This window comes from Plodia interpunctella, chromosome 17 (assembly GCF_027563975.2).
Source record: "Plodia interpunctella isolate USDA-ARS_2022_Savannah chromosome 17, ilPloInte3.2, whole genome shotgun sequence".
NCBI lineage: Eukaryota > Metazoa > Arthropoda > Insecta > Lepidoptera > Pyralidae > Plodia > Plodia interpunctella.
The window spans coordinates 7045121-7071944 of NC_071310.1; the positions used below are offsets into that span (position 1 = coordinate 7045121).

The following is a 26824-nucleotide window of genomic DNA, read 5'->3' on the forward strand; positions in this document are numbered from 1 at the left end:
TTATCATAATAGCTTTTAATATTAAATGCTTACAGAAAGTCGTAGAAGTGGGTCCACCAGAAGAAGAGCCCAGATATCGACTGGTGCCTCTGCCCGACCTCACCTCCAAATACTGTGAGGAGATGGAGTTGAAGGACGCTGCGAAAAAGCAGGCAGAGTGGGAAAAACAAGAAAACGAACGGCTCAGGAAGATTGCGGTGAGTATAATCGGTTATATCATCACTACATACTATAAAACAAAGTTGCTTCCCGCTGTCTGTCTGTCCATGTATGCTTCGAAGTTTAAAACTGCGCAACTAATTTTGATGCGGGTTTTTGTAATGCATAAAGTAATTCAAGAGCAGATACAGGAAGGTTTAGGTATAAAATTTATTATGCTTAACCCAAGCGACGGACCGCTAGTTACGAATAAATGTAAGTATATGTTATTAATTGTATGGAAATCTCAATAAGTTTTCAAAAGACGTTATACACGTGTATTTCATTTTGCTTACTATTCAAGCTCACCTACACAAAATGAGGCTTGACTTCCAACACATACGAACTCTATAGAGTCCCCAATCACGCAAAAGCAAAAGCGATCCAAGTCTGCAACATGTTAAATTTCATTTAATTGCGCTTGTTCTGTCTGATTAAATTAATTATTAATTTTCTATATTTCTGCTTGTTCTACAGAATCTCCACTGCACTGATATTTTAATATCTGATTTCAGGAACTAGAGAAACCCCCGCCAGACGAGATAGACGGTTGGCGGACCCACGCCTGGGTGATAATTTTACCCGGTTCCGCAGGAGTGGAGGAGCCCTTCTTTATTGAACCCAGCGAGGGCAACCAGCACCCTCTCAATGCTGAGCAGTACCAACACTTGGACTGTATTTATAACCACGAAAATTACTATGTATGTAAAAGTCCAGTTGAATAATTACGAATGTGTTTAAATATAAGAGGTTCAATATAGATAAGTTAAATTTAAAACTTTTTAGAAACTGCAAATATCACTGAATTTAGCTATTCAGTTCTACACAAGCTAAATAACTGTCGTGACAACTGAACGAGTTCTCGACGTAGACGGACATATTAAATGTAGTTGTGATCTCTTTCGGAGATCATTTTAAGACAAATGCGAGTTGCACTTGCCCTATTTTAATTGCCTAAGTATTTCTCACATTAATTTTATTCAGCTAAGAGTCTGTTAACAGGTGAATCTCCAGGACTGCTCCGGGGGTCTGGATAAAATCAGCTACGACCTGACAGATCTCCAACTTTGGGAGCACCTTTTGGCTGGCGAGCCTTTCTACCGAAGACAACTGGTAGGAATAGACCAGGCAGACAAGCGAACCGCTGTAGAGACTGAAAAACATTTGGATATGCCTGCTAGCTGGGTGGAAAAGTTGGACCTTTCTGCTGATGGTATGAAAACAGATATTATTTAAACGTTTATGCAAATGTCAAAGATAAAGTGCAATAACGGTTTCACATTATGACTTGTTATGTATCGTGATCGCGACTGGTTGTAGTATGACTTTTATGAAGGAAATTCTAATGTCAACTTTTACAATCTCCAAATGGGCAATAATTTTTTTTGATCAAACTCTTAATTTTTCTCAGAGTTTGAACAGAGATACCCTGGCAGCCACAGGATCGTCCACTTCAAGAAGGTCCTGCTGGAGAAATTCTCACCTTACTCTGAGAGGGATGGAATTGTGAAGAGGCTAAGCATGTTTGAAGATTACGCTCTAACAATACCTACCGTCACGTGAGCCTATCACTACCTTTTCGGATTATATTTGTGATTTATATATATATCCGAATACGGATTTGTGTATTTGTGGGTCGTATCATGTTTATTTAGACGATCTATTTATCTTTTAAAAATAAAGTTTTACTGTGATTCTAAATTATAAAGTCTTTCAAATTAAAATACTTTATCATTTAGACAAGTACATAATAAAATAATATTATTTCTTTGTCAAACCATAATTTTATTTGGCTCAAATAATGATTAGAAGAAGATTTCATAATTTAGAAAAAATATTGATATCATAACTATAAGCAATAATAATTATAGATACCAGTGGTATGAACAGAGATTGGACAAAATGCTGACTTCGAGAATAGATCATGTAAAAAAAGAAATTTGTGAGACCTTTGGAATCGGTAGAAGAGATCATCTGTTGAGTAAGTAGAGGTATATGGTAGCAAATTATGTTAGTTAAGACATGTGTAGCCGAAGGGCCCAGGTTTTTCCAGGTTCAGACTTGGACCTAATACATGAGCTCTTATATTTCGTATAGTATATAATAGTTATCATAGACCACGACTTGTTTCCGGTGAAAGAAAACATCGTGCTCAAATATTTTATTTATTACTACAGGAAAATAGAAGACCATGTCCAAATGGAAATGTTCATATAACTTTCAGAGCACACATACTCTATGGATGCGCCAGTTCATTCGGTGGAAGGCAATCGAACCCTGGAGTTTAACTACTACGCTCGATTGGACCACCTCACTAAACTGGTGTGCACTCCACTTACTTTCGACGAATACTACACGCATAGGGAAGATAGGTTAGTGATGTACTCAATTAAAAATCTTCCAGTGGATATCATACGAATAGGGACACAATAGCCTTAGCAGCTAATAGACAACAGTAATATTCCCAAAGAGGGTAGTCGTCAGGCAGGCCGATCACATACAAATGTTGAAAATTGTATTTTTTTTACGTTGACATTTTGCTTCGTAACGCCGATTGTATCCAGGAAGTCCCGAAGGTGGAAACAATAATAAATTGTGAGAGGCGTACGGTGCACGGTCCGGCTAAGCCGCTAAATGTATTGTTGATGATGGCTCAAGTTTCCCCAAAGAAAATTTTATAATAATGCACACACATTTTTAGGCTTGAATCACGTAAGATAACTTACACAGAAGGCACTAAACTGGAACCAAAACGTCAAGTCTTGGACATTGTTGAGTTATTTGGCAGAAACCCTAGCGTCCCTGCCAAGGACGACGTGTGGAAGAAGATCTTCCACCTTCAGGAAGGCACCATAGAACTGTTCTATCATTACGCGTACAATTTCGTTACGAACGACACGAGGAGCTTCGTAAAACCAAACTTGGCTGAAACTGGAGGCAAGATCCTGTTCAATCCAGATAAAACTGCTGGGTATATTGTGAGTATTTTTGATTTAATAAAAAGTGAAAGAGGAATGACCTTGTACTTTCAATAAGGAATGCCAGTGCCCCCGGTGAATTAATCTATAAATATCTCCCCCTATATTTATTTAGTGTCAAACCTCTTTATTCCTCACCCTTTTTACAAACGCAGCAACAGATTGAAATGGCAGACTTTTTCAGGCTGACCCTTGCTCCCCGCACCCCCGCCCTTTGAACGTGTATTATGCCCTCTGCGAAAACATGGAGTGCGAATACCGTTCAGAGAAGCACATCAGAGACAGGGAGACAGACATCAATGGGTATCTAAAGCAGAGGCACCGGGAACTTACGGAGCCGATCCTGTTTGTCGCCCTCTTCGACACGGAGAGGAATGAAGCCGCGAAGAATGGATGGAAAGAACAGGCGAGTTGAAAATGAAATACATTGCAAGTACAAATTTGTACCATGTTGACTGATAAAGAAAGTCATATGACTTTAAGTATACATGCAATTTGTAATTTTGTGCAATTTAATTTAAAATAAATAAATATTTGGTTGTGGCTCGAAAGTAGTCACTTGTCCCTCTGTCATCTGACCGTGTTCCTGCGTTATTTTTTTCACTGCTGTAACCAATAAAGGAACGTTTGATTTGAAAGACTTTACTGTGTTGCTTTTTTTTGCATTGTGTACTTGCTGTCTGTCTGACGTCAATCTTCCATTCCTCTCAACCTTTAATTTTATTTCCCACAGGAAAAGCAAAATCCACACGCCGCGATGCCTATGTCATTCCTCACTTTTAATTTCATTGCCCGCAGGAGTTGAAAAAAGCCGAGATACTCGAGCGCGAGAAAGAAGTGGAAATCGATCCGCTGGCGCCATACCTCGCCAGGATGTTTGGTTCTGGTCACGGCTCGGGAGCGCTCCTGACCGTGAAGGAGGCCACGCTGGTGCGGGAGCAGTGCATCAACGACTTCAGGGCTAAACAGCTCGCCAGGCAGAACCTGGTACAGGAGCGGTTTGATGCGGTTAGTTCAAGATGCGTCCATGTTATTGAAATGATTACTTGCTTGTATTTAGTTTCGCCTGTGGATGCCCTACAATGTTGAAATTGGTTTCCATGACGATGCATTATTGTGATAAGGATGACCAGATGGTGCACCCAGGATCGGCTCCCAATGAAAGTACTTCTCAGTTTACCGCAAGGACAAGATTGATAATTGTCACTTGTTGAATACAACAATATTTCTCTGACAACGCTAAAGTTTGTGTGAAAAATGACATTTTATACCAATTCTTGTGCACACTACGTATAGCTTAATTTATTCATCTTTCTGATTTTTTGAAATGTTCTCGCAGCTGAATGCTGAATACAAGAATAAGAGACTGTGGTACTTGGCAAATCAGTTTATCTTGAGTCAAGAGAAAGAAGCGGCCTACTTCGCATTGAGGTAAGTTGTATTGTGTTGCGAGCTAGATCGAGATCTATAATGCAATAGCAACCTAATACTACTTTAAGTTTTTGAATTTGGTATTATGTATAAAATTGGACAGTGATGAAGCCGAAGATTTATCTAGCTTGCTGAAGACGTAATTTTATCTGAAAGTAGCCAAAGAACTGAAAATAAACGGTTGGACACTCTTGTTTTAGTGATATATCAACGCAGATAATTTTTGACAAGCATATAAATTTGCACTTGAAAATGAATTTATAAAAATCCATGTTTATATTTTCAGCGCTCAACTAGCTTTCCAAGTCCATGCCCTGGAGGTGCGCCTGACTCGGCACAAGGACCTGTCTGCACCCAGGTTTAAGGTTCTCGAGGACTACCTGGCCAAACACCCCCTGTTAAAGGAGTACAACCGAATGATGCACTATTATGCTACCAATAAAACCAAAAAACAGGTTTCAGAATGATGGAAATTCCATTACGACAATGAAAAATGTGAATATGTTTTTTTATACATTATCCCAGGAAATTGAATATACGTTTATGGTGATGACCTATAAAAGTTGTTACAAAATTTTATATTTTTATCATGGTTTTTTTAAATAATTTCAATTAATCATAATCCACCTGCATTGTTAGTCTATGAATTATATTAATTATCAAAATCGAGATATATCTATTTTACCTAGATTATACGTATTTTTATCTTGTTAATTACCCTATTTTTTACTTTACCTGTGGTCGCGTTATAGTATGTACTGAAATATCTTTCATATCCTTTCGCATATAGGTACTGTCATAGCGAGCTAAAGTGATGGCAATGACTTGCCAGATAATGTGTTATATGTAGAAAGAAAATGTATCCGTTGTGTCCGTAGGATTTAAAAAATATATTTTAAATTATTTCGGTATTTTTTTATTTATAATTTCTTGACTAGATTTAATTAAATTAACTACTTAGGTAAATATTTATAATATAGATTACTTAGATTACAATTAGTGACAAAAGTCAAAAGCTCTTCAGCTTTTGTCACTTTCAGCTCAAGTATTAACTCAGATCTTGTGGTGACTTCCTCGGTATATAAGGGTCGTCGGAGTCCAGGGTTAGTTTTTCTACTTGTTCAGAAGAAAAGGTGTCTGCTTTTTCAGAAGAAACGTACCTAGAAATATACCACAAGATCTGACTTAGATCAACTTTTAGCTTTTGACATTCTCAGTTTCCTTGGAGAATATTCAATGTTTGGGCAGTATCCAGGCGGGCTGCGGATGGCTGAGGTCGGTGTTCCAGTCGCCGGCGCCGCCCAGCAGGTTGCCGCGGCCGTCGTGCGTGGCCAGCGCCAGCCGCGACAGCTTGTTGGCCTGCCGCCGCTGCGGGGAGTCCGGCCGCGACAGCGGCGGCAGGGATATACTGCCCGAGTCTACGTCATATTTGTTTATTTTTTAACCTTTATTGTATACTAGCATTTGGCGGTAAATTTCTAATGACATTAATTTCATACAAACGTAAAGTATCTAGTCTATATGTAACACTAGCTGCGCCGCGGGGTTTCGCTCCCCTCAATGGGAATTTCGAGATAAGAAATATGAGTTACTCCAGGTTATATTCTACCAGTGTACCAAATTTCATAGCAATCGGTCCAGTAAATGTTGTGTGAAATAACTAACATGCACACATGTACATACTCATATTATTAGGATATGGAACAGATAGAAAACGGGAAAAAACAAGTTTTTCCCAAAACACAGCTGTCTACTTTGGGAAATTTTGCTCGCTTATGATTACCTGATTCATTTCTTTTTCATTTGCCAATAAGAGAATAAAAGTACTACCTTTCTCTGTCCATAGGAACAGGTTGACTCCGAAATATATATACTCCCGTCTCGTTCGGAGACAGTGACAACGTCGTAAGGAGTACTCACGAATGCTACTTTTCATCTCCGTAAATCTTAGTTAGTACACGACACGAACAAACCTGAATGATAATCATAGTTGGCGTGGTCACTTGGCGTTTCCTGTCCCAGCCGCTTCCTGTACTCGCCCGCGAAATGTTCTATCAGCGTGTCCATCATAGGCGCCTGCTTTGAGAATACCTGAAACAAACAAAATAATATCTGTATTCCTAACTTATTTTCGAGTCGAAATAACAAACAATAGTACATTGTTCACCGAGAAATGAAAGTCATAGATTCAAACGAGGGTGTAATGTTAAGACCCGAGACGTTAGTCGAGGGTCGCAGACATACGAGTTGTTTTATTAAAATCAGCGGCGCGTTCCGGTTTCGCTCCGGTAAAAACATAATAAATTATATTTATACCTAAGCATCCCTTAGGAATCATATTATCTATTAAAAAAAAAAGCATCAAAAGCCTTAGCGCAGTTATAAAGAGCATACATAGGGACAGACAGACAATGGGAAGTGACTTTGTTTTGTACTAAGTTTCAGATAAATTATATAAATGTAATGTAACACTTTTATGTTTTAACGTTTTATTTTTTATTTTCATTTCGGAACTCTTTCATTCTGTTTGTCTATTATTTTGTTCTTGATAATGTCTTGTCATGGTCTTGTATGTCAAACTGAAAGATTGGTAGATTATATTCTAATGTGTAAAGATTAAAATAAATTTTAATCTCCTATTTATCTATTAAGATAGATCTGTAATTAATTATAGGATTCTCAAATATTTTGGGTAAGAGCTACTTTTATTCTTTGTTATTAGAAGCTGTTATTTTGTTAAAATATAGTTCTATGTGAAAAACCTCATCATAGATAAATATTGTATGTAAGCATATCACCTATATTTATCTTCTCTATTTACCATCCCTTTATTTTAAATAGCGTGTAGCTAATTAATAGCTTTCCATAGGGATTTACGCTCCGGTACCGGATTCCCCTTCATCCTACGGCCGCACTTTGAAGATATTCCCTTTCCCTAAGTTTTCTTGATGTCTGGCTGATTTGGAGGATTCAAGGTAGTGGTGTTTTTGTTTAGAGACCTTTTTATCAATCGGGATGTGTTAATATTTTATTACCCACCTATTTAACGGTATTCTTCCATTGCCTTTTTGTTACATTTTCTAAAATTAAAGTCTGTCATTTTTGTAACGAAGTCATTTTTGTTATCCTTCCCTACTTGTTTAGAATAAATGTTACAATAATATTATATTACCTACATAATATTATTTTATTATTACAAATTTTCATCACTAACGACCCGCCCCGGCTTCACACGGATGCTTGAATCATTCTATCTATTTAAAAAGCCCGCATCAAAATCCCTTGCGTAGTTTTAAAGATGGAAGTCTACATATAAAGGTAAACAGATAACGGGAAGTGACTTGGTTTGTAGAGAGCCGACTCGCTGTTACACCAGTTAGTCCCACCAATATGACAGAAGAATTTTTTTCCTCACAGCCACACCAGTATGACACACAAGATACTATGTAGTGAAGAAATTTTTACCATAATCCACGATAAATTTCATATGAATATATCCATCATTTACCTGGAGAATCTTGGACACCCTCAACCCATTCTCGACCACCATGAACTGTAGGAACAGACACGGCAGACAGTCGTCATTGTCATCTGAGGGTAGACCGAGGTCCCACGACAGTTCTTCGAACAACAGACCCAGGAGAACAGTCTGGAAGAAATATTCGAGAGAATATCAACTACTTGAGTGGGTAAAAACTAAAAAGCATTTATGTATCTAAATTTAAAAAAACCGGCCAAGTGTGAGTTGATCTCGCGTTTTTTTTTTCATAATATTTGGCTTTGTACTTGGTTTCGGAATTGGTTGGTTGAATGGTCAATTTTCGTCTTTTTTCATGAATAACATGGAGACTGTTTATTTTGCAATAATAACAATAAAATATATTTGAGGTGTACAATGAGCCCTTTCATTTGATATATGACAATGAGGTTTACAAAACTTTCTTTTATTTCCTAATTTACCCCAGAAATATATATTTATTTGAAAAAATAAATTGTTTACCATGCATATCTGTGTTTAAGTCATTTCGGGTGATCATCACCAGCACCTCTGGTGAAATTTGATAAGGATTACAACATCTTACCAAATTTCACCCGATTTGGTCCACTAGATTCGGAGGTAACTGGCTGTGATAAACGGACGGACAGACGATCCTATATAGGTTCCTATTCTTTTCTTCCTTTAGAGTCGTTTTCTGTGAGAATTATGGCAAATAACTATCACAACTCACACTTTCTGTATCATCAATGACGTAGACCCCGTTAGAGTTGATGGCGACCAGAACAGGGATGTCTTCGTGCGCGAGGAGGCTGGTCAGACTGCGCACAGGTTGCTCGATCTGACCTTGAAAGAAGACCGCCCTGAAACAAAACATTTTATTTATTAGGTATCTATATATTATACTAGCTGTGCTAGGGCTTCGCTTCCGTGGGAATTTCGGGATATATATATAACCTAAATGTTATTCCAGGATATTACTATCCAACCGTACTTGTTCCTTAATTGATTATTATTAAAACTAATTATTGCTGGTATTATGTATTATGATTGCTGATATCATAGATTTAGAAAGGACCCCACGCGCGGGACTTTTTCATAGAAAAAAAGAAAGAATGCAATGGCAACGAACCCTTTTTAAATTATGAAACGCGCCATTCGTAGAATTCTAATTTCAAAAATATTCAATGAATGATTGAATTGCTTTCATAATCATTTCCGGTATTGCCATACTATATTTTCGTTGGTTGCAAATTGTAGTTCTAAAATTAAAAATTAAACTAAGTACTTCGTTACAAATATTGTGTACTGTCGTGAACTTCCATGTAATGGTGAAATATTTATTAAACAACATTTTAAAGTAATTTTCCATTTTAAAAAAAGAACTTACCCGTAAGTAGTGTGTGTCCGACAATGCGCCAGATACTTATGCCTGAGTTTCCTCGGCGGCGCGGCGGGCGGCCGCTGCGCCTGCTCCAGCAGCTTGGCCTCGGGGCTGCCCTTGCGGCCGGCCGGCAGCAGCTGCGCCCAGCGGCCCGAGCGCGCGTGCTTCGGGAGGTATTTGTCTTGGTGTTCTCTAAAGTTCAAAATTGGAAAATACTGAAAATCTTTGCTTGCTTTTCGTGGTTTTCTATTTCATTTCATATATTTTATCGCTTCTTATAAAGGTTGCTGAGATCATGGAAATTAGCGCCGGGGCAGGGGCAATGTTGTCCACCATTGTGGTCGACATTAGTATCTAATACCGTTTTTCTAGGGAAGTGTATTCATTGTGGTATTAGTTGGTCTATCATCCAATGGCAATACAACTGCATCTATAGATGGGTGCAAATTACACGGCATTGCGACTTGGATTAAAAATCTTTGCGAAATATGTTGTATGTATATTTTATGCTCCAATAAACTATTTATATTTCTATAAAATAACATTGAAGTACCTGAAAAATTTAGCTGTGTGTCTATGTGGATCATATGGCCCCAGTTGAATTCTAGCTTGCAGTCCTCCCAACATTACTGCTTGAGCGCTTTCTAAAGGATACCGTCCGGTGACGACATTGTGTCTCGCTTCTTCATACAATAGTTCCTGTATTTTTGAATCTCTGAAAATAAGAAAATATAATGTTTACGTCTAATAACATTAATTAGAGTCGATCGAATTCCTATTAGATTATTTCGAAATTAGACCTTCACAGGCACTTATTCAGGTCATAGATCAAGCTACAAACTACTACTAGCATTTCGGAACGACCACTGTTGAGAAGAAATGTCGAAAGAAACTCATTTAAAGAGTGTTGGTCCCTGTCCATGCCAGAAGGGCTTACCATACCATGATGAAGTAAAAAACTTACTTGATGCCTTCCTCCAAATGTTTAGGGAAGAAGATATTTCTTTGTAGCCGAAGTATGGGCTGGTCTCGCGAACGTTTGGACTCAGAACCGTGGCCATAGCGATACACTAACTTCTGCCAGTTAGCCCAAATACGCCAAGGGCAATGGTGAGATTTTAGCTGGATTTCTGGAAACATGTTTTACAATAGGTACTAATTTAAAATGGACTGAGGCTTTCAAATTCTAATTTAATAGACTGCTGTCTAAAGTTCAATGCTTGTTGGTAAATAAGAATTTATTAAAAGTAACTCCGAGAGTACCACCTGGTACTACAATAATACACAATTACATGAATCAGACAAGCTCCAAGGGATCCATCAAGGGTGAGGCCGTTTGCTAATGAACACGAATTTATGTAGGTATGCCTGTTTTAGTGAATAGCTTAACTGTATTTACCTAATAAAGGACTGCACATCCATAAAGAGAACACATTAGCGGCTAAGCTTCTGACGCTGGGCTGCGTTAGTCCCAACTCCTCAGTAGCCAACACAGCGTTCAGAAAACGGGCAGCTGTGACGCAGGAGGGCACCTCTTCTGAACTCATCTCTACCATAATGGCGGTTTTGGACATGAGGTAAACGCAAGTCAGCGGATTTGAAGATACAGTTGATGACGATGCGGTGCTTCCCGATGACCCTGAAGTGAATATTCTGATATATTTATCGAGCTAAATATCTACGACACTTAAGATGTGTTGATTAATCTATAAAAAAAAATACTGACACTGGCATTGAGTTTATTATATGCATGTGGTGAGATATTAATTGCTTAAATACGGATATTAAATGCGCACATGTCTTTTATACTTAGGCTGTTTCCACATAAAAGTCCGATAAGTATAATAGATACGTGTGCGTTTAATACCCCTATTATGATGCAACGCGAAAGTTTAAAATTAGTTGCGGTGAGATAAATAAATAAAATTGTAAGTACTTAGACTTATGTTGAATCAACGCATAAACCTGGTAATGGGGGAGATATGGCGCTTGATGAACTTCCACCACTAGTTATTGGTTCTGTGGTGCTGAATGATCCTGCCGCTATACTACTCGACCCTGTCTGGTTTGAGCAACTACTCAAATTGGATCCTGAGAAGAGTAAGAATTATTATATAAGAAATAATTATTTTCTTAATAATAATGCTTAAGTATGCTAAATATTGATGTAGTTGTAGTAACGTAGATATAGATATGGCATAAGTTTGTCAAATAACAAAAAATCATTGTTTTGTTCATCATAGGTGAGCACTGTGTTGTGAGAAAAGAATTTCACTGTGTTCAAATTTTTTTTATAATTTCACCACAAATACAAAACGTGTTTTATATATTTTTATGCAAGATTAGGAACAAAATAATATGTTATACGAAATCGAAAATGTAAGTACGGAAGATTACCCATAACACTCTTCTCGAGCGAATCCGAGCTATTACTCTCTTTAGAATCTGGTTGTAACGGCTTGTGAGGATCATGTTTGTCCCAATCACTGTGTCTTCCTAGAGGACTGTAGGACAAATGAGGCAACCGCTGTGAAACTGAATACAAGTGCGCGTTGACTTCTGCTTGTAGTTTTTGGCTTTGAACACTGTAGTACTCCTCGCGGGATCGAAATTCACTGAAATTATACGTTAGTGATAATAAATACCTACAGTAGTAGAAAAGTTTGTCTTCTTTGAACTGTTTAATAGAATCCGATTACATTTGTTACACTGGACAGATATGCAAGGACATACATAAATAGGTCTCTTTTACAACAAAGAATAATATTTTGAGAATTGAGCAAATAAACAGGTAATAAAATACTGACTTATATTGATACTCAGCTTGCATAGGATATCCACGTCTGGAGTAGTCGACAGGAATAATAGTGATATAATTTCCATTGTTTTGTACGTTTGGATTTTCACCGTATGCCCCCATATCAGATTGATGTTCCATTTATTCAATCATGAACAAATTGTTTACAATTGTCTATATATACTACACCTTTTCATCTACACGACAAATAAACCGAAGTTCGAAGTTGTATTGATCGGACTTCGCGCCTTCCCTTTCGCGCGTTGAACTAAATATTGCCATATTAAAAATATAAAAATACACGAAATGCATTATTGAACTGAAATACAAACCCATACTTCGCCCTCAACTCATTTTCCTTCGTCTTTATTTACCTACAATATCAAGTGAGTGTCACTGTCAACTGTCAGTTAATAATAATTACCTAGGTAGTACGTGTTTAAAGGTTTTGATACCTACGTGTTTTTGGGCCATTTTTTTGTTTTTCTTTTATTAATAAATAGCATTAAATACACAGTTTTAGTTACGTGTTAATTTACTGGATATATCTGAATAAAATAGACGAAACACGATAAACAGTGTATTGGTTCAGTTTTATTGTAAGTAGAGAATAAAAAAACTTAAAAAGTAGTCCTCATACTTTTTTCAGTCATGAACAAAATTAACTTTATCCTATTTGTTTACAATAATAATAGGTAAATAAATCATTTTCTTTCAGCTATTCCAGCGAACCATGCCATAAAAGAAAATACTTTTTTATCGCCAACACAATCGTCGAATTTTATCGCTAGCAAATTTCACGGATGGAGGCAAAATTAAAAGAGTATCGAGCACTGCGTCGCCGTAAAGAGCTTGTCGAGAACGCTAAACAGAAACTAGAAAAATCCAAGGAGAAAATCGTCAATTTATTAATTCCAAAAGTTTTTAGAGAGATGGACAAAGTCAATAAAGAAGATGAAGTATTATTGGTAAGTTTCCATGTTACAACCATGTATTGATCCTGTAACGATCCATTGATCGTAAGTTAAAGCATTTATTCAGAAACTAAACCCTCATAGGTACTTTTTCACATCAAATTTTAAATTAAGTATATGGCATTTCCAAAGCTATACAAATCACTAGTATTTCAGAACACCACAGATATCCCCCTCTGACAGAGAAGACTATGACAATGCATCTCTTCCATTTTGCTCATACAAAGTCATATTCATCTCACACCAACACTATAATAAGTCATTGTTTAGGCTGCAGTTAATGTATACCAAAAGAATTTCTAATATTTCACTTATTGCCAATGAACAGTTTAATTGAATTTTCAGATCGAAAATGAGGAACCTCCAGTAAAATCACAACCATTACCAATCCAGCCCATTGAAGAAGTATCCGAAGTGACCTCAGAAATCAGTGAAGTAGAAACAATACCAGAACCTAATGCTGAGTCTTGGCGATACTTTATCATAAAATGGTCATTGTATGGCCTCACATGGCTTACGATGTATTATTTCTTTTTGAAGTTGCAATTTGGTGCTGTTTTTTTTGTAATTTCTGCTCTAGTAGGAATTTATTTGAATACTCGGACTAGGCCTAAGAAAAAAGGGGAAGTGTCAGCATACAGTGTGTTCAATGAGAATTGTGTCAGTATTGATGGGACTCTCAAGGCTGAGCAGTTTGAAAGGGAGATCAGATATGGTGCTGGAACAGTGAGGTCACCTTGACCACTTAAATTAAATAATATTGTAACTTTTATAACTATGAGACTGTGTATGGAATAAGGTAGCAGTCATATTTATTACATTGTGTATCAGGGTTAGCATGTATATCTAGGTAACTTATTTGTACTTATAAAAAAATAGGTTATGTTATAAGGAATATGATACTATGCTTTCCATTTTTGTATACTTCCTGGACCATACACACATGACAATAAATCTAAAGGGTTCTTTAGAGCCCTAAAAATGGAATAATATATCTGTTATATATTTTGTGCTTATTTTGCACTAGCCTTCCTTATGGATGGATAAGGAAAATTGGGCTACGACCCTACCCACGCGAGCCCAGTTCGGACCGGTGGATTTTAACAACTACAGGTACCTATAGTATGTACCAACGGGCCTTCTGAAGCACTGAATAGCTCAAGATAAAACATTTTTGGTTACCCATCCCATTACTGACCATTAAGTGAGTTGCTTAACCGCCGCTTGCAGGTCGAGTACGCAAACCACTGTGCCACCTAGCAACTCGTTATGGTAAATCGGAGTGATTAACCATAACTGATTTAAGTTGCTCCGATTATAATGCCAAGGATATTAGGTTTTTTTAATTCCACATGAAAAATATGTTGGTTGTTACAAAATACCTATATTATACATACAAAGTGGTAAGTTACGGTGCCTTGGGTACATCGTACACCTTTATGCGAAGTTTCAAGCTTCCACTAAGAGATAGTAGTAGGATTTTCGTATTCATTACAGCAGTCGCGACTGAATACTATCTTTTAGGAGTGTTCACATTAACTTGAAACTTCGAATAAAGGGTCTACCCAAGGAATCGTATCTTCTGACAATGACTGAGGACTGAGGTGACTTTTTAATAACTGGGAACTGTTGTCTATACATACCTAACTTGAGACAAATGTATGGATATACGATTTTTTTTTCACGATTTTGGGGTTACTCCCATGCTCCCATACGAAAAGTTGTTCAGTACTAGACAAATACTCTCAAAAGTAACTGTTTAATTTGTAACAAGAGGTGGTTGTTATGTCAGTGTTCTTGTGTTAAGTGAGACTGAAGTAAGTTATAAGCATCCCTTTGTAATGATTACATACAGTATGATAGAAAAGGTGATGAAAAATAAAAGTTTTCATAAAATCATATTTTGATTTTTAATCACATTTAGAAATTGACAACATACATAAATTTCATATACTCAGTGAAATATAACAGAATTTGCATTTTAATTTTACAGTAAAATAGAATTAATAATCACACCACTTTGATTAAGCTAATTGATTGTATCATGATTTTCTAAAAGTTTTTTACTGTAAGCATCCATTATTATTTCTTTAGAAATTAAAAAGAATACTTATTGTACTTAATAATTCATTTTCATAACTTGCTACTAGGTAATTTAGGCATAATGATATAATATAAGGAAGTCTTATTTAAAACTTCTGGTTATCGATTCTGCTAATGTTAAGGCAAGACGAAATTGTTTTTCAATAGTATCTTTATTGGCAAGATGTAACAACTACCATTGAGATTTATAGTTAGTAGGATTCCCTGTTTTGTCATGATGGAAAATAATCAGCTGACTTTTTCCGGTTATTTCTAGTCTTAACACTTAACATATACTTGGCAGTATACATATCAGCTTGTCTTACATAACACTAAAAATATAGATTGTTTCACGATAAAAAAAATTTTTTAGGAGATCAAAATAATTAAATCCGATATTTTGAGCACAGCGTAAATGCAAATTATTAAAAATCTCTGAGAAGCTACCATGAAATTTATGTTTTTATGGAATGAACACAACATTTTAAAACACTTCAATATTTTCAAAAAAAAAATCATTTAAAATAAATTTAGTAAAATCAACTTGGACTGTTCGTAACTATGTTACCTATGTACGTATATTGATACTACAAATTATTAAATTGACCAGGGCAAAATCAAAACAAGCAATAAAATTCAGTATAAAATGACATAACTCTCACGGCAGTAAAATATTGGTATTATACGATTATTACACATTAAATCTACCACAAAATATTGCACAAACTCTCATATCATTCTCTCTCTCTTATTATCTCCCTCGCTTACAAAGCCCCGAGTCACGCGGCGAAAGTTTAGAATTACCACAGTGCACGGGTCGACTGTACATGCTACATTAATTTAAGGCCGGTTCAGACCCAATGAGTATGCATGACGTAACCGAACGCGTACTAGTGACTTTGTATTGTATGGAACTATATGAAGCGTGTCACACTGACTACATTGCGTACAAACTTTACTTGTGAATGTTTAATTGTAATTTAAATGATAATAATGTAAACTTTTCTTTCTTTACAATCCCATAATATCAATGTCACTGGTATTAGGCGCACACTTACGCATAAGTTCTGTGTACGCATTCGATCTGACTCAATGTTTCATATAATTATGCTAAATAATTGGTACGTACAAGTTTACAAATATTTAATAATGGCACAAATCCTATTGTATAGATGAAGTGGACAATATAAGGCACCTTTAGAGTACATTCAAATATGTGGTCGTCCAATCAAAAGGGATCTTATGGCGGCTAGCACTTAGGTCTTTATTCAAAATCAAAATCAAATCATTTATTCAGAAATTAGGCCTTCACAGGCACTTTTTCACGTCATTTATTGCTACCTAGACCTAAGTGCTAGCGCCATAAGGTCCCTTTTGATTTGGACGACCACATATAGTGGTTTCAGTATCTAATCTTATTTCTAGAATCGTGAGAAACAGATAAAAAAAATAAGGCTTACTTTACATTGGTCCTGTTATTCATAAAAAAAGTTAAAGCATACTTTAAGCTAAAGTATGTTTTGTCTCGTTCTGTCAATGGCAAATGTTGTAAAGTGCCACAGTGACAAAACATACTTCAGCTTTTAAAATATGCTTTACCCTTTTGATGAATGACGGAGTAAGTCTATAATAACCAAAGACAAAGAAAACTGAATACTAACGTTGCTACATGAGATTTCATACAACTACGCGGTCTATCTCATACAAAGTTGCAAAGGCGTTGCAAAAATCCGAGCACACGATGTGGGACAAAATGGCGCTGGCTGTCCCATTATTTCTCATGTATTAACCGTTTCTCTTGTATAAATTTCTATATTTATATGAGCGAAACGAATGCCAATATTTATAGTTTATTCTGTCCACGATAATAACAGATTCAGAAATATAGCTACATGAATTTCATTACGTCAAAAGTATATTTTCTAAATTTAATTTTACAATAACTCACGCAAAATACTAACAAACTTGCAGTGAGATATTAAAATAACTCGCGAGACAAGTTAGTGGTTAGAATGGGCCGTTGAGTGTTGTCCATTTACTATCCATTTATTTATTATTTACTTAAAGTCCCGCAGACTGCGGCGCTACAGTCGGTTATAATAACGTGGCCAATCTTTTATTTATAGGCCGAAAGATCGACATATTGCCGGCGGCGGCCTCTCAAAATTAATAACATTTAAATTATTAATATTATATTTGTTCAAGTGGGACACACTGAATTCCTTATTATGGTAACTCCTAATTTCTGGAATAAAATCAGCACATAATCGTCTATAATCTCCAGAAACTTGAAAAAAACATGGAGATCAACAACCTACCTACAATGTGTCAATAAAGCATAGATGTATTAAATGCAATAAAGTGAGGAAAATAAATGAAGGCGTTGTGTTGTGTCCTCTCGGGCTGATAATGCTGAGTGTTTATCAAGCAATCTTGACCATTATATTTGGTATTGCAATGTCAAAAACATGTCGTTCCGTTAAAAATCCTTTGTCTTTACAATCTACAGCAAAATAAAAACAGTCAATTTTAGGCTTATTGCTGGAAAGAGTCGGATTAGACTTTGAATGGTTTTTCATTAAACGTTACATTACGGTAATGCATGCATGTCTTCTAAATTTAATCCGAAAAATCCGATAAAAACAATGTTTCCAACCTCCTGGCGATAACAAAAAAAATCTTTAATTCTACAAGAACAAGGCTACGCCATATTTGGTACGGTATCACATAATTATTATAATTCCAAAACGTCCAATTCACAAAAGAGACGGATATTACACGGCCGCTTTAGATGAATCGCATTCGCGAAAGGTCATATTTATAAAATAGGAAAATTTTCAATGGCCTTTTGGGAATAGGACATTCTGTATCTATCTCACTTTGCCACCATCTTGTCGTTGGACTAGATCTGGCATTGCCGAAAGCACAAGCATCTCCAGAATACAGTCTTGTATCATTGCATAACTTTTACCCTATTTCTATATTGTCACGTGTATAATATTATTTAAAACGAATAAATATATCCAGCACTCGAAAGAATATAAATTTGCAGATGACTAGTAAGAAATGCATTGTCCTCATTTTGTATTATCCTTCCTTTATCGTTCCTTTGTATTATCTGCTTATTTATTTGCATCAACATTAACGAATTTTGATAATATAATTACGTGAAAGTGTATAATTATTTTTAATTACTTTTTACTGGTTGCCAAATTAATGCAAATAGTGCATAAATCAGCACTCTCAAAACACAAAATATAATTGTTGATGATTGATTAAAAAACTAATTTTATTTACATAACATAAATGGAAACATATAAGTACCTGAATATAAAACCTTAATAAATGGTCTTATACCTTGGAAAATAATAATAATATGTACTGTAATATATAATATTAAATAATTGCCGGTGTTAATTATCTAAAATTTTACAGTCAATACAAAAATTATTCCATAAATTAATCTTCCAAAAAAATACAAGAAAAATGTTCAAAAATATAAAAAAAAAACAGTTAACATTATTTTGATCTTACAATCATAAAAGCATAATAAAAAATAACTAATCACTTAAAATATAATTAAATATAGAAAAAGGTGAAACAGCTGTCATACTCTCTCTCTCTCATCTGTGCGTGTTCCCGGTTTCATTCGCGGCTATGAAACCTGGAATCCCGGGGTCCGTTTAAAAAATAAACTATAACATTTAGAAGATTCAGCTGTAATTTTAAAAAACAATTTGTCAACTCTGAGAATAAATATTCATAACAAAAAAAAATGGCATTGTGGATTATTTAAATTTCAGACTGAAGTATCAATTTTATTATAGATATATTTATAGTTTGCAAAAATTGCGTGATATTTTACGTTCTCGTTCTCGTTAATGAATCTAGGCGCCATATTCAAAAATAACCTACACGGTTAGCACAGGTTAACGCCCTGGCGGGGCGGAGTCGCATGGAGAGTCGATTAACTTTCAAGGTCATGGTCGAAGTCTAAACCCCACTGGGCTAAGGATAATTCGGTTCAGGTCATCATTACATTTAAGGAATAACATAAACTTTGCCTTACTAACTACTTGACAACAGGGCTTAAATAACCCAAGCCCCTGCCTGATTGATTAATTCAAGTTTATTAACTCAAGAGCCACAGACTTAATTCCATGTTAATCTTGCGCGATAGGCGGGGCCGGCCGACGGAAAAATCTACAAGATGGTAGTTTACAATAATTTGGACTCGGTACGAACGGATTGTGCCCCTCCCCTCTTTTAATATCCGGTAGTAAAAATGCAACGCTCACAGCGATAATCATATGCCAAAATGAATGTACTACTCTATAATTCTGTTCAGTCTGTAAGAACGCGAAAGAGATCAGCCCTATCGACACTAAAATTAGACCTAATGGCAGGTAAATCTTATAATATGACCTGGGAAACTTCCACTTGCGTAATTTCCTAAAGTCCCAATACCAGGACGCTATAAGGAGGACCACACCGACTGCCACCGGTATCAGAAACGCCATAAAGGAATGTCTGTTCCACGTTGTCAATAGAGCAATGATCAAAGCCCCGATTAATTGCAACGAGGACCTGAACTTGTCACCTATTATGCTCATAGCTAATAAAGTTACCCAGAAGGACATTATGCCGCAGTAGAAATCGCCAAATTGGAGAACGTTGCCGTTGAGGATACAGTAAGCGACGTGAATAGGCGCGTCGCACGCATGGTAGAATGTTGAGAAGACCATGGTGAAAGCATAGATCATCGCTTCGGTGTAGTACAGTCGGATGACGGCCGAGTAGATGGAGAAGAAGAGCACCAGATTACTTAGAGTCAGAAAGAGCACCGTCACAAGCATGTGGAGTTTGCTGTCCATTCTTGAATCGTCCGAGCAATCCCAAGCTGAAAAACACCAAATGAAATAAGTTAGTTCATATATACAGGAAACATTTTTAACAAGATTTAATTTAATAAGTAATAATAACGCACCTCCGTATCCTGCAATACACCCACAGTAGGACATCACCAGTCCCCCGAATGTATTGAACAGGCAGGTTCCATGATTGCTGCAACGCCCATCGATACAAGAAGACGAAGATATGGACAATACCACAGTAGAATTGCACTCCGAAGTTCCTTCCCTCCAATTCTCAGTAGTAGTGTTCACTGGTATAATTCGGCCATCAGAAGCGGTCGCGTTCACATAATACTTGGTGCCGTTATCAGATGTGGGACACGGGCAAACGGTTTCGTCGCAGAACAGTCGTATACTCAAGTACCAAGTGCCACTTTCAGGAAATGGAATGATAATTTTGCGGTGAATCGATTCAGAATCAGTGCTGTTCAAAATAAATAGAGCAGGTCTCACTTGATCGTTAAATCTACAACGGCCGTCCTCCAGTGGTATGCTGCTATGACCAATATCCATACAAATGACTGCTTTAAAATACTGACTATCTTCTGTAAATGCTATCAAAGAACTTTTATCATTATGCTCTCTCTTATATCCCATGTAATACTTTAGACTCATAAGTAAACTCGCTTCAATAGCTAAGGAGCCACCTATATCTAAAATATCGTTGACTCTGAACTTGAGGACTTTAATTTCATTAGAAGTAATGTTAACTAAACTGGTTGCATCGTGCAAATCAGTGGTTGGTAGGCCGTAGTCAAAAGTAAAGAACCTGCCTCTGTCATCTCTCATGAGCAGCAGAACTGTATCGTTTTCGACATCGTCCTCTTCGCTAGTTCTGAGATAAGACTCGCAATTTGCTATATTATTGACGTCGTGGGTGTGGTTTATTTCGATGTAGTGCCATTCATTTGCATAAGGGTAGAAGGTAATAGTTTGCTCGACGCTCACGTTTGGATCAAAATAACAGTGGATTATGAAGCTATCATCCGAAGGCAGTGATAAAGCTTGAACTTTAAATGTGATGTTAAAATCTGTGGAGTACACTGGAGGAGCCGTCAAATTCAACACGATTGGATCTACACTGTTTATTGCCATGCATTTGTAAATCTCAGGTATTTGACCGTAGTCTATTGTGAGCCCTTCGTAACAATCTATTAATTGTATATCTGGATCTCTTTTCACTTGTAAATCGGTATACAAAATTGTTTGGCAATCAGGTACGAGATCTGGAAAAAGTATAAGAATATAATTTAAGTAGTTTACATGCACGGTGTAATCCTGCGTGAGTAATTTTGAAATTTTAACACACGACTGACATTTTTTAACACCCGACGCAAAAAGAGGGGTGTTATAAGTTTGACCGCACTTATGTGTCTGTTTTTTTTATTTGATAGCTAATTTTTATGCGGTGGTTCTTAGATATGTTTGATCAAAATCGTTTCAGCCGTTCAAAAGTTGTAGCGAAATTTGAAAGTCGGGGTTTTTTTAATTTGACTAACAAATAAACTTGTTTGCGGAGGTGTACCTCAGTACACTTATTGAATGATGTTGCAGTTATCGAAGTTGCAACCAAAGTGGAGTACACTATGTCTATGGAAAATGAGGCTGGGCAATAATCGGGAAAACGCTCCACATGATACAGAGAAGATTTTGCGTGAAAAAGTAACTGACCCTCGACCATTATCACGAACCTTCACGTTTATAATATTCAGTTATTAAGTATCTAGGACAATTCCTTTAAATATAATAATGTACATAGCTACGAGATATATGTAGTTGTAAATTGCTTATCAACAGAACACATCCGTCGTCGGGCTCGCGTGTTCACGCGAGGTAGGACTAGGGTTGCCAGACGGTCAGTATATGATTGTTTGAAATTTCACAAATGATATCAAAAACCCGTCAAAATGCAAACTATCCCGACAAATAACAAAACATGAAATTATAGAAATGTTGATCACATCACTCTTTCGATTGGAACAAGTTCTCGTGACATAGTACTAAATATAATGACCTAATGAAATATTTTTTTAGGTCGTTCTAGTTATTTGCACCGACTTTAATCCAGAAATCTCGACTTTTCGACATTTTGCCAAGATATTTCGGTCATCCCGTCCGGCAACCCTAGTTAAGTCTGGTAGGTGTAAGCAGATGTTCATTTTATTGTCCTCCTCCGCTCCCATCCTGTGCGCTGATTGCATAAACTATAATGTCACTGTACGACCGTGGACCGCACTTTATCAATATCAATCTGTTCACGAGAGATCAAATATAAATCAGACCTTCACTTGTGCACGTACAATTATGCCATTGTCCATTGCGTCATATTGAATATGAACATTGAAGAAGGAAATTTATCTCGCACACCTCTGAATAAATGAGTATACTTTATATGGCACAGGAAATAACCATCCGGTTACGTGTCTTCCTGTGCCTGTAAAGCTTCGCAGGCTTTGCCATAAAGCAGGCAGCCCAGGTTTCGTTATCCTACATTTTATTTTCCACTTCGCACGGTTTTCAGGTACTCGCCAAATCAATGGCCTGCACATCATCCTAGACGACATCAAGCAAGCAAGCACTTTTAGTTTTAGCTTTGCTGCCAGAACCAGGCGGAAGCGACATAGCCAGACCTTTGTCCTAGTGATTATCCAGTTTACTCAAAAAGCAATTGAAATTAATACAAAACTAGCGAATCGGCTACGCACGGTTAAATAGGCTGTTTTGTAGTGTAAACCTTTATAAATCGTCCAACCAATACAGTGAAACTATTCAGTTTATTCTATCCTTATTCTCACCTATTCTGCCGCGTCTGTCTGTTCGCGATAAACTCAAATACTACTGCACGGATTTTCATGCGGTTTTCACCAAAAGATAGTGTGGTTCCTGAAGAAGGTTTAGGTGTGTGCGAAACCGGGATAGGCAGCTTGTCTAAACTAAACACAATGCGTGGTTGAAAGCTTAGAAACAGTAAGACGCGACTGAGTTTTTTATTATAAGTGAAAATATTTGACATTTTCCAACAGTAGACATACCTTGCTGCTCAACCTTCTGCGTCCTTGGGTCTTTCCACTTGATGTACACCAAAGCGTACCAGTTACCCGGCTTCGGGTTCTCTATGGCGTACGTCTTGTTCTTCCCATCTGAATGGAACTCAAATGAGTGGATGCTTTCCCTCAAACCCGGGTCTACGAAGCCTTTGGGGAAGTCGTAGCCGTCAGGATTCACCGCAGGATATGATCCGTATTTAATGTTGACTATCACCTCTTGTGGATCGCAGGAGCCTGAAAATTTTAATTGGAGCTAAGTAACGTCCGCACGTCTACTTTTGTAATTATGCGGTCAGACAATTATTTATCTATTGTGTCTCAATTGTGCAAACACTCACGCGGCCCGTAATAATCAAACTTTTGCTAGTTAAACTTTTTTGTATATTAACGAGCGTCCGCAAATGCGTTAATTGCGGCAGTCAGAAAAATAATCTGTCCTTCCGATTAAAGGCCCGTGTACACTAAAAGCGTATGTGGCACGTTCGTAACAAGATTGTATGGAATTAAGTATACGTACTAGCTGTTGGAATACTACTAATATTATAAATGCGAAAGTTTATGAGGATGAATGTGTATATTTATTACTCATTCACGCAAAATCTACTGGACCGATTGTTACGAAACCTGGAATAACACATACACAAACCTGGAATAACACACTTTTTCTCCCGAATTTCCCACGGGAGCGAAGCCCCAGGGCGCAGCTAGTTAAGTATATGTGCAGCACTGCCCGCAGATATGTTTTCTAAATTGTTTGAACTTGCCTCATAAAGATTTTATCCAAATTTTTTCAAAATCGGCCCAGCGGTTTTGCCGCGAAAACATAACAGACTTTCGCATTAGTAAGGAAGTATGAATGGATTCAGTTTCACAATATCCTTTCGCAAAGTTTAGATTTTGTGTGACGTGTATTCGTTATGATTTTACAATAGGCCTGGCTGACGTCAACCCACTTTGGGAATGCTATTGTTACCTATCAACTGCCTAGGCTATGCTCCCTTAGTCGCCTCTTACGACATGAGGGAGGATATGGATTAGTCCTAGTCTAGGGCGGACCCATACGCCAACACCTACCTAAATCTTTTCTGCGTCATATAAGTATCTCAAAAGTGCAGTTGGCGTACCTAAACAACACGGAATTCGTTATACAAGGATGTTGCTCATGCCAGGAAACAGGCAAGTCAACAGCTGCTATTGATAAATATCAATGAACTATGTTGATCGGTAGGATTACAGAACTGTGATAAGATATTGTATTAATGTATTGTTTGTTTTAATATAATGTTGAGCCAGATTCGTGGCGTGGCAGATGCGAGGCGCTGCGTGATTGTAAACAGGTACATCTCTGAAGGAATAGGAACCCGATTCTCAAAAACTCACGTAATCGAAATTCTTTTCATATTTTTTCTCTAATTTTTTTCGAAGTAAATCACAACCGAGCAAGTTTGATCGACCGTTTACTTGAACTTTTCCGATTATTTGTATTGATCTATTTAGTTTACGTAATTTGCGGACGCTAATAGATGATTTTCCGATATTCCTACAATAAACGAGACTTTCACGCGCGTAAGTACGTTGTCACGGGAACATCTATTTTCTGTGGAAATAGGCCAAGAAAACAGATTTTCAATTCTCTCTTCATCTACACTCATTAATCTCTTCATACATACACAAATACATGAAGTCATGAAGACTATGATAATGATTACATAGGATGCATCGAACATAATATGTGTTGCCTTATCAATGATTACATAGGATGCATCGAACATAATATGTGTTGCCTTATCAATAACCTGTTGAACTATTGGTGGAGATAACCCCTTTTTCGAAAATATGATACCTAAAATTAGGTATCATATTTTAAAATTTTGTAAAAGATCCTTTTCCATGTTGACCTGACTGGGGATCTTGTGTAGCAGTCCGGCGTGATGGCCACGGAGGTCAAATATTCACATGCTTACAAAGTTCAGTCATGCATAAAAAAGAAGTGTATGTACACTCATCTTTTTTATTTATTTAGGTATTCGGTTCACCATTAGTTACTACAATATTTCATGAATACTTATATACTTCTTACAATCTTCTAAGGTGAACACTTTTATATACCCAGTGTTTGGATTACTAAGTATTACACTATGACTAAGAAAGTGATACTGATAAGATCAGAGTTGTAAAAAAAGTAAAAGGGGATATCCCGCTCTGAAATCATTAGCTATTCCAATTTGCATATGTAATTAGGGGGTAATGAGAATAAAACTAATGATAAAGTAATATTGCTAGCATAAAAATTAATCATAACTTAAAACAGTATCTATTTGAGGAAGATAAGATAAACAAAGTGATATGTTATTGTCATTAATTTAAATAAAAGTGTCTAATCCACCCATCAATAAAGCCAGTGACCCAGCATGTGCTACGATCCCATGGTGATAAATTATCTGTTTAATAATAGAATTAAAAAAAGAAACAGACACATTATTATGTAGTAAGTCCCAAATTTATTACATTCACAACAGCAGATGAGTGGACCAATATATTGCAGTTTCCCCATAAATAAGTTACATTTGTTCTTGTTGCAGTAACTATTAAGGTATATAATTTTAATCCTAAAGACTCCCCCAAAGCTGCCCTAGAGGAGACATAGGCCAAAATCAATTTGATGTGAATTTAGGCATATGTACAAGAAAAGCTAATCATCAAGCAGTGCACCTACCAATATTATTTAAATGAAGCTCCTCTGCTTCAAACGTGAACTGAGCATCACTCACATCACTCATTATTTTGTAGAAAATGACTGAGACAGAACGGTAATTTTTGTACATATATACATCGGTGGCGACCTGCCTTTTGACCAATTCATAATCATCAAGCAACACAGTGCGAGCGCGCATCAACTGGTCAATTATTTTCTTCCTGTTTGTCTCCTCTTTATTCTCACTATCTCCATTGCTTGCAGCACTGTACACATAAAACAGCAAAAAACACAAACGAAGTTTCATCACTCTCGATTTCCTACCTGATACTCGTCATAAAGGTGTACACTGTTATAACGAAACCACTTTACACTTATTAAATAATTTGATCTACCTAATTTAAATTTGTGAATAGACTGGACGGTGATTTAAAACATTGAATCGACCGCTTCCATCAACTCATAATCCCATGCAACCGGAACGTCCGTTCGACCGACGTTCATTCAACTTCAACTAAACTTCAAATTGTGTCTTCTCTTCTATTTGTCTACGTGACAATGACAGATCACAGAGAAACGATAAAAATGAAGCCACCCAGGCGGCATATGAACATTGCAATTTTTGATGTTTGTCACATGATTTTTAGAAGCTGCATATAACGCAAATCTCAGCGCAGGTGGCGCTATTGGTACAACTAGGGTTAACAAACATTGCCAATTTTCAATTTACGACCTAAAATACCTTCTACGCAATTATGGTGCGAGTTTAAAGAAAAAAAGGAAGGATTTATTAACACCTTTTAGGCTATTCTAACCTATTTTAGGTTAT

At 36.7% G+C, this 26824-nt stretch overlaps 4 protein-coding genes across 5 annotated transcripts in view; 2 read left to right on the forward strand and 2 right to left on the reverse strand.

Moving 5' to 3' along the window:
* Positions 1-5321, forward strand: part of lobo (lost boys) — a 128752-nt gene extending 123431 nt beyond the window's left edge. For both annotated transcript variants that reach the window (XM_053757482.1, XM_053757483.2), the window contains 11 exons: positions 36-197; positions 714-899; positions 1201-1411; positions 1610-1757; positions 2070-2179; positions 2423-2570; positions 2900-3176; positions 3361-3582; positions 3975-4184; positions 4516-4607; positions 4894-5321. In XM_053757482.1, the coding sequence (XP_053613457.1) occupies positions 36-197; positions 714-899; positions 1201-1411; positions 1610-1757; positions 2070-2179; positions 2423-2570; positions 2900-3176; positions 3361-3582; positions 3975-4184; positions 4516-4607; positions 4894-5074 (1947 nt within the window). In that variant the 3' untranslated portion in view covers positions 5075-5321. The remainder of the gene's footprint in view (positions 1-35; positions 198-713; positions 900-1200; positions 1412-1609; positions 1758-2069; positions 2180-2422; positions 2571-2899; positions 3177-3360; positions 3583-3974; positions 4185-4515; positions 4608-4893) is intronic.
* Positions 5322-5494: 173 nt separating this feature from the next.
* Bili (Band4.1 inhibitor LRP interactor) lies at positions 5495-12549 on the reverse strand. Its single transcript, XM_053757484.1, has 11 exons — positions 12295-12549; positions 11885-12102; positions 11453-11578; positions 10887-11126; positions 10452-10617; positions 10041-10202; positions 9494-9679; positions 8837-8966; positions 8116-8256; positions 6581-6698; positions 5495-6025 (listed from the first exon to the last, which is right to left on the reverse strand). Exons 1-11 carry the CDS (start codon positions 12423-12425, stop codon positions 5841-5843), a joined length of 1803 nt encoding a protein of 600 aa, XP_053613459.1. The 5' UTR covers positions 12426-12549; the 3' UTR covers positions 5495-5840.
* Positions 12550-12711: 162 nt separating this feature from the next.
* On the forward strand, positions 12712-15154 carry Saysd1 (SAYSVFN motif domain containing 1). The gene is made up of 3 exons (XM_053757481.1): positions 12712-12883; positions 13003-13252; positions 13604-15154. Exons 2-3 carry the CDS (start codon positions 13088-13090, stop codon positions 13997-13999), a joined length of 561 nt encoding a protein of 186 aa, XP_053613456.1. The 5' UTR covers positions 12712-12883; positions 13003-13087; the 3' UTR covers positions 14000-15154.
* Positions 15155-17123: 1969 nt separating this feature from the next.
* LOC128676983 (uncharacterized protein) lies at positions 17124-26544 on the reverse strand. The gene is made up of 4 exons (XM_053757480.2): positions 26017-26544; positions 23286-23534; positions 20328-21479; positions 17124-20240 (listed from the first exon to the last, which is right to left on the reverse strand). Exons 1-4 carry the CDS (start codon positions 26300-26302, stop codon positions 19504-19506), a joined length of 2424 nt encoding a protein of 807 aa, XP_053613455.1. The 5' UTR covers positions 26303-26544; the 3' UTR covers positions 17124-19503.
* Between the last annotated feature and the right edge of the window lie 280 nt (positions 26545-26824).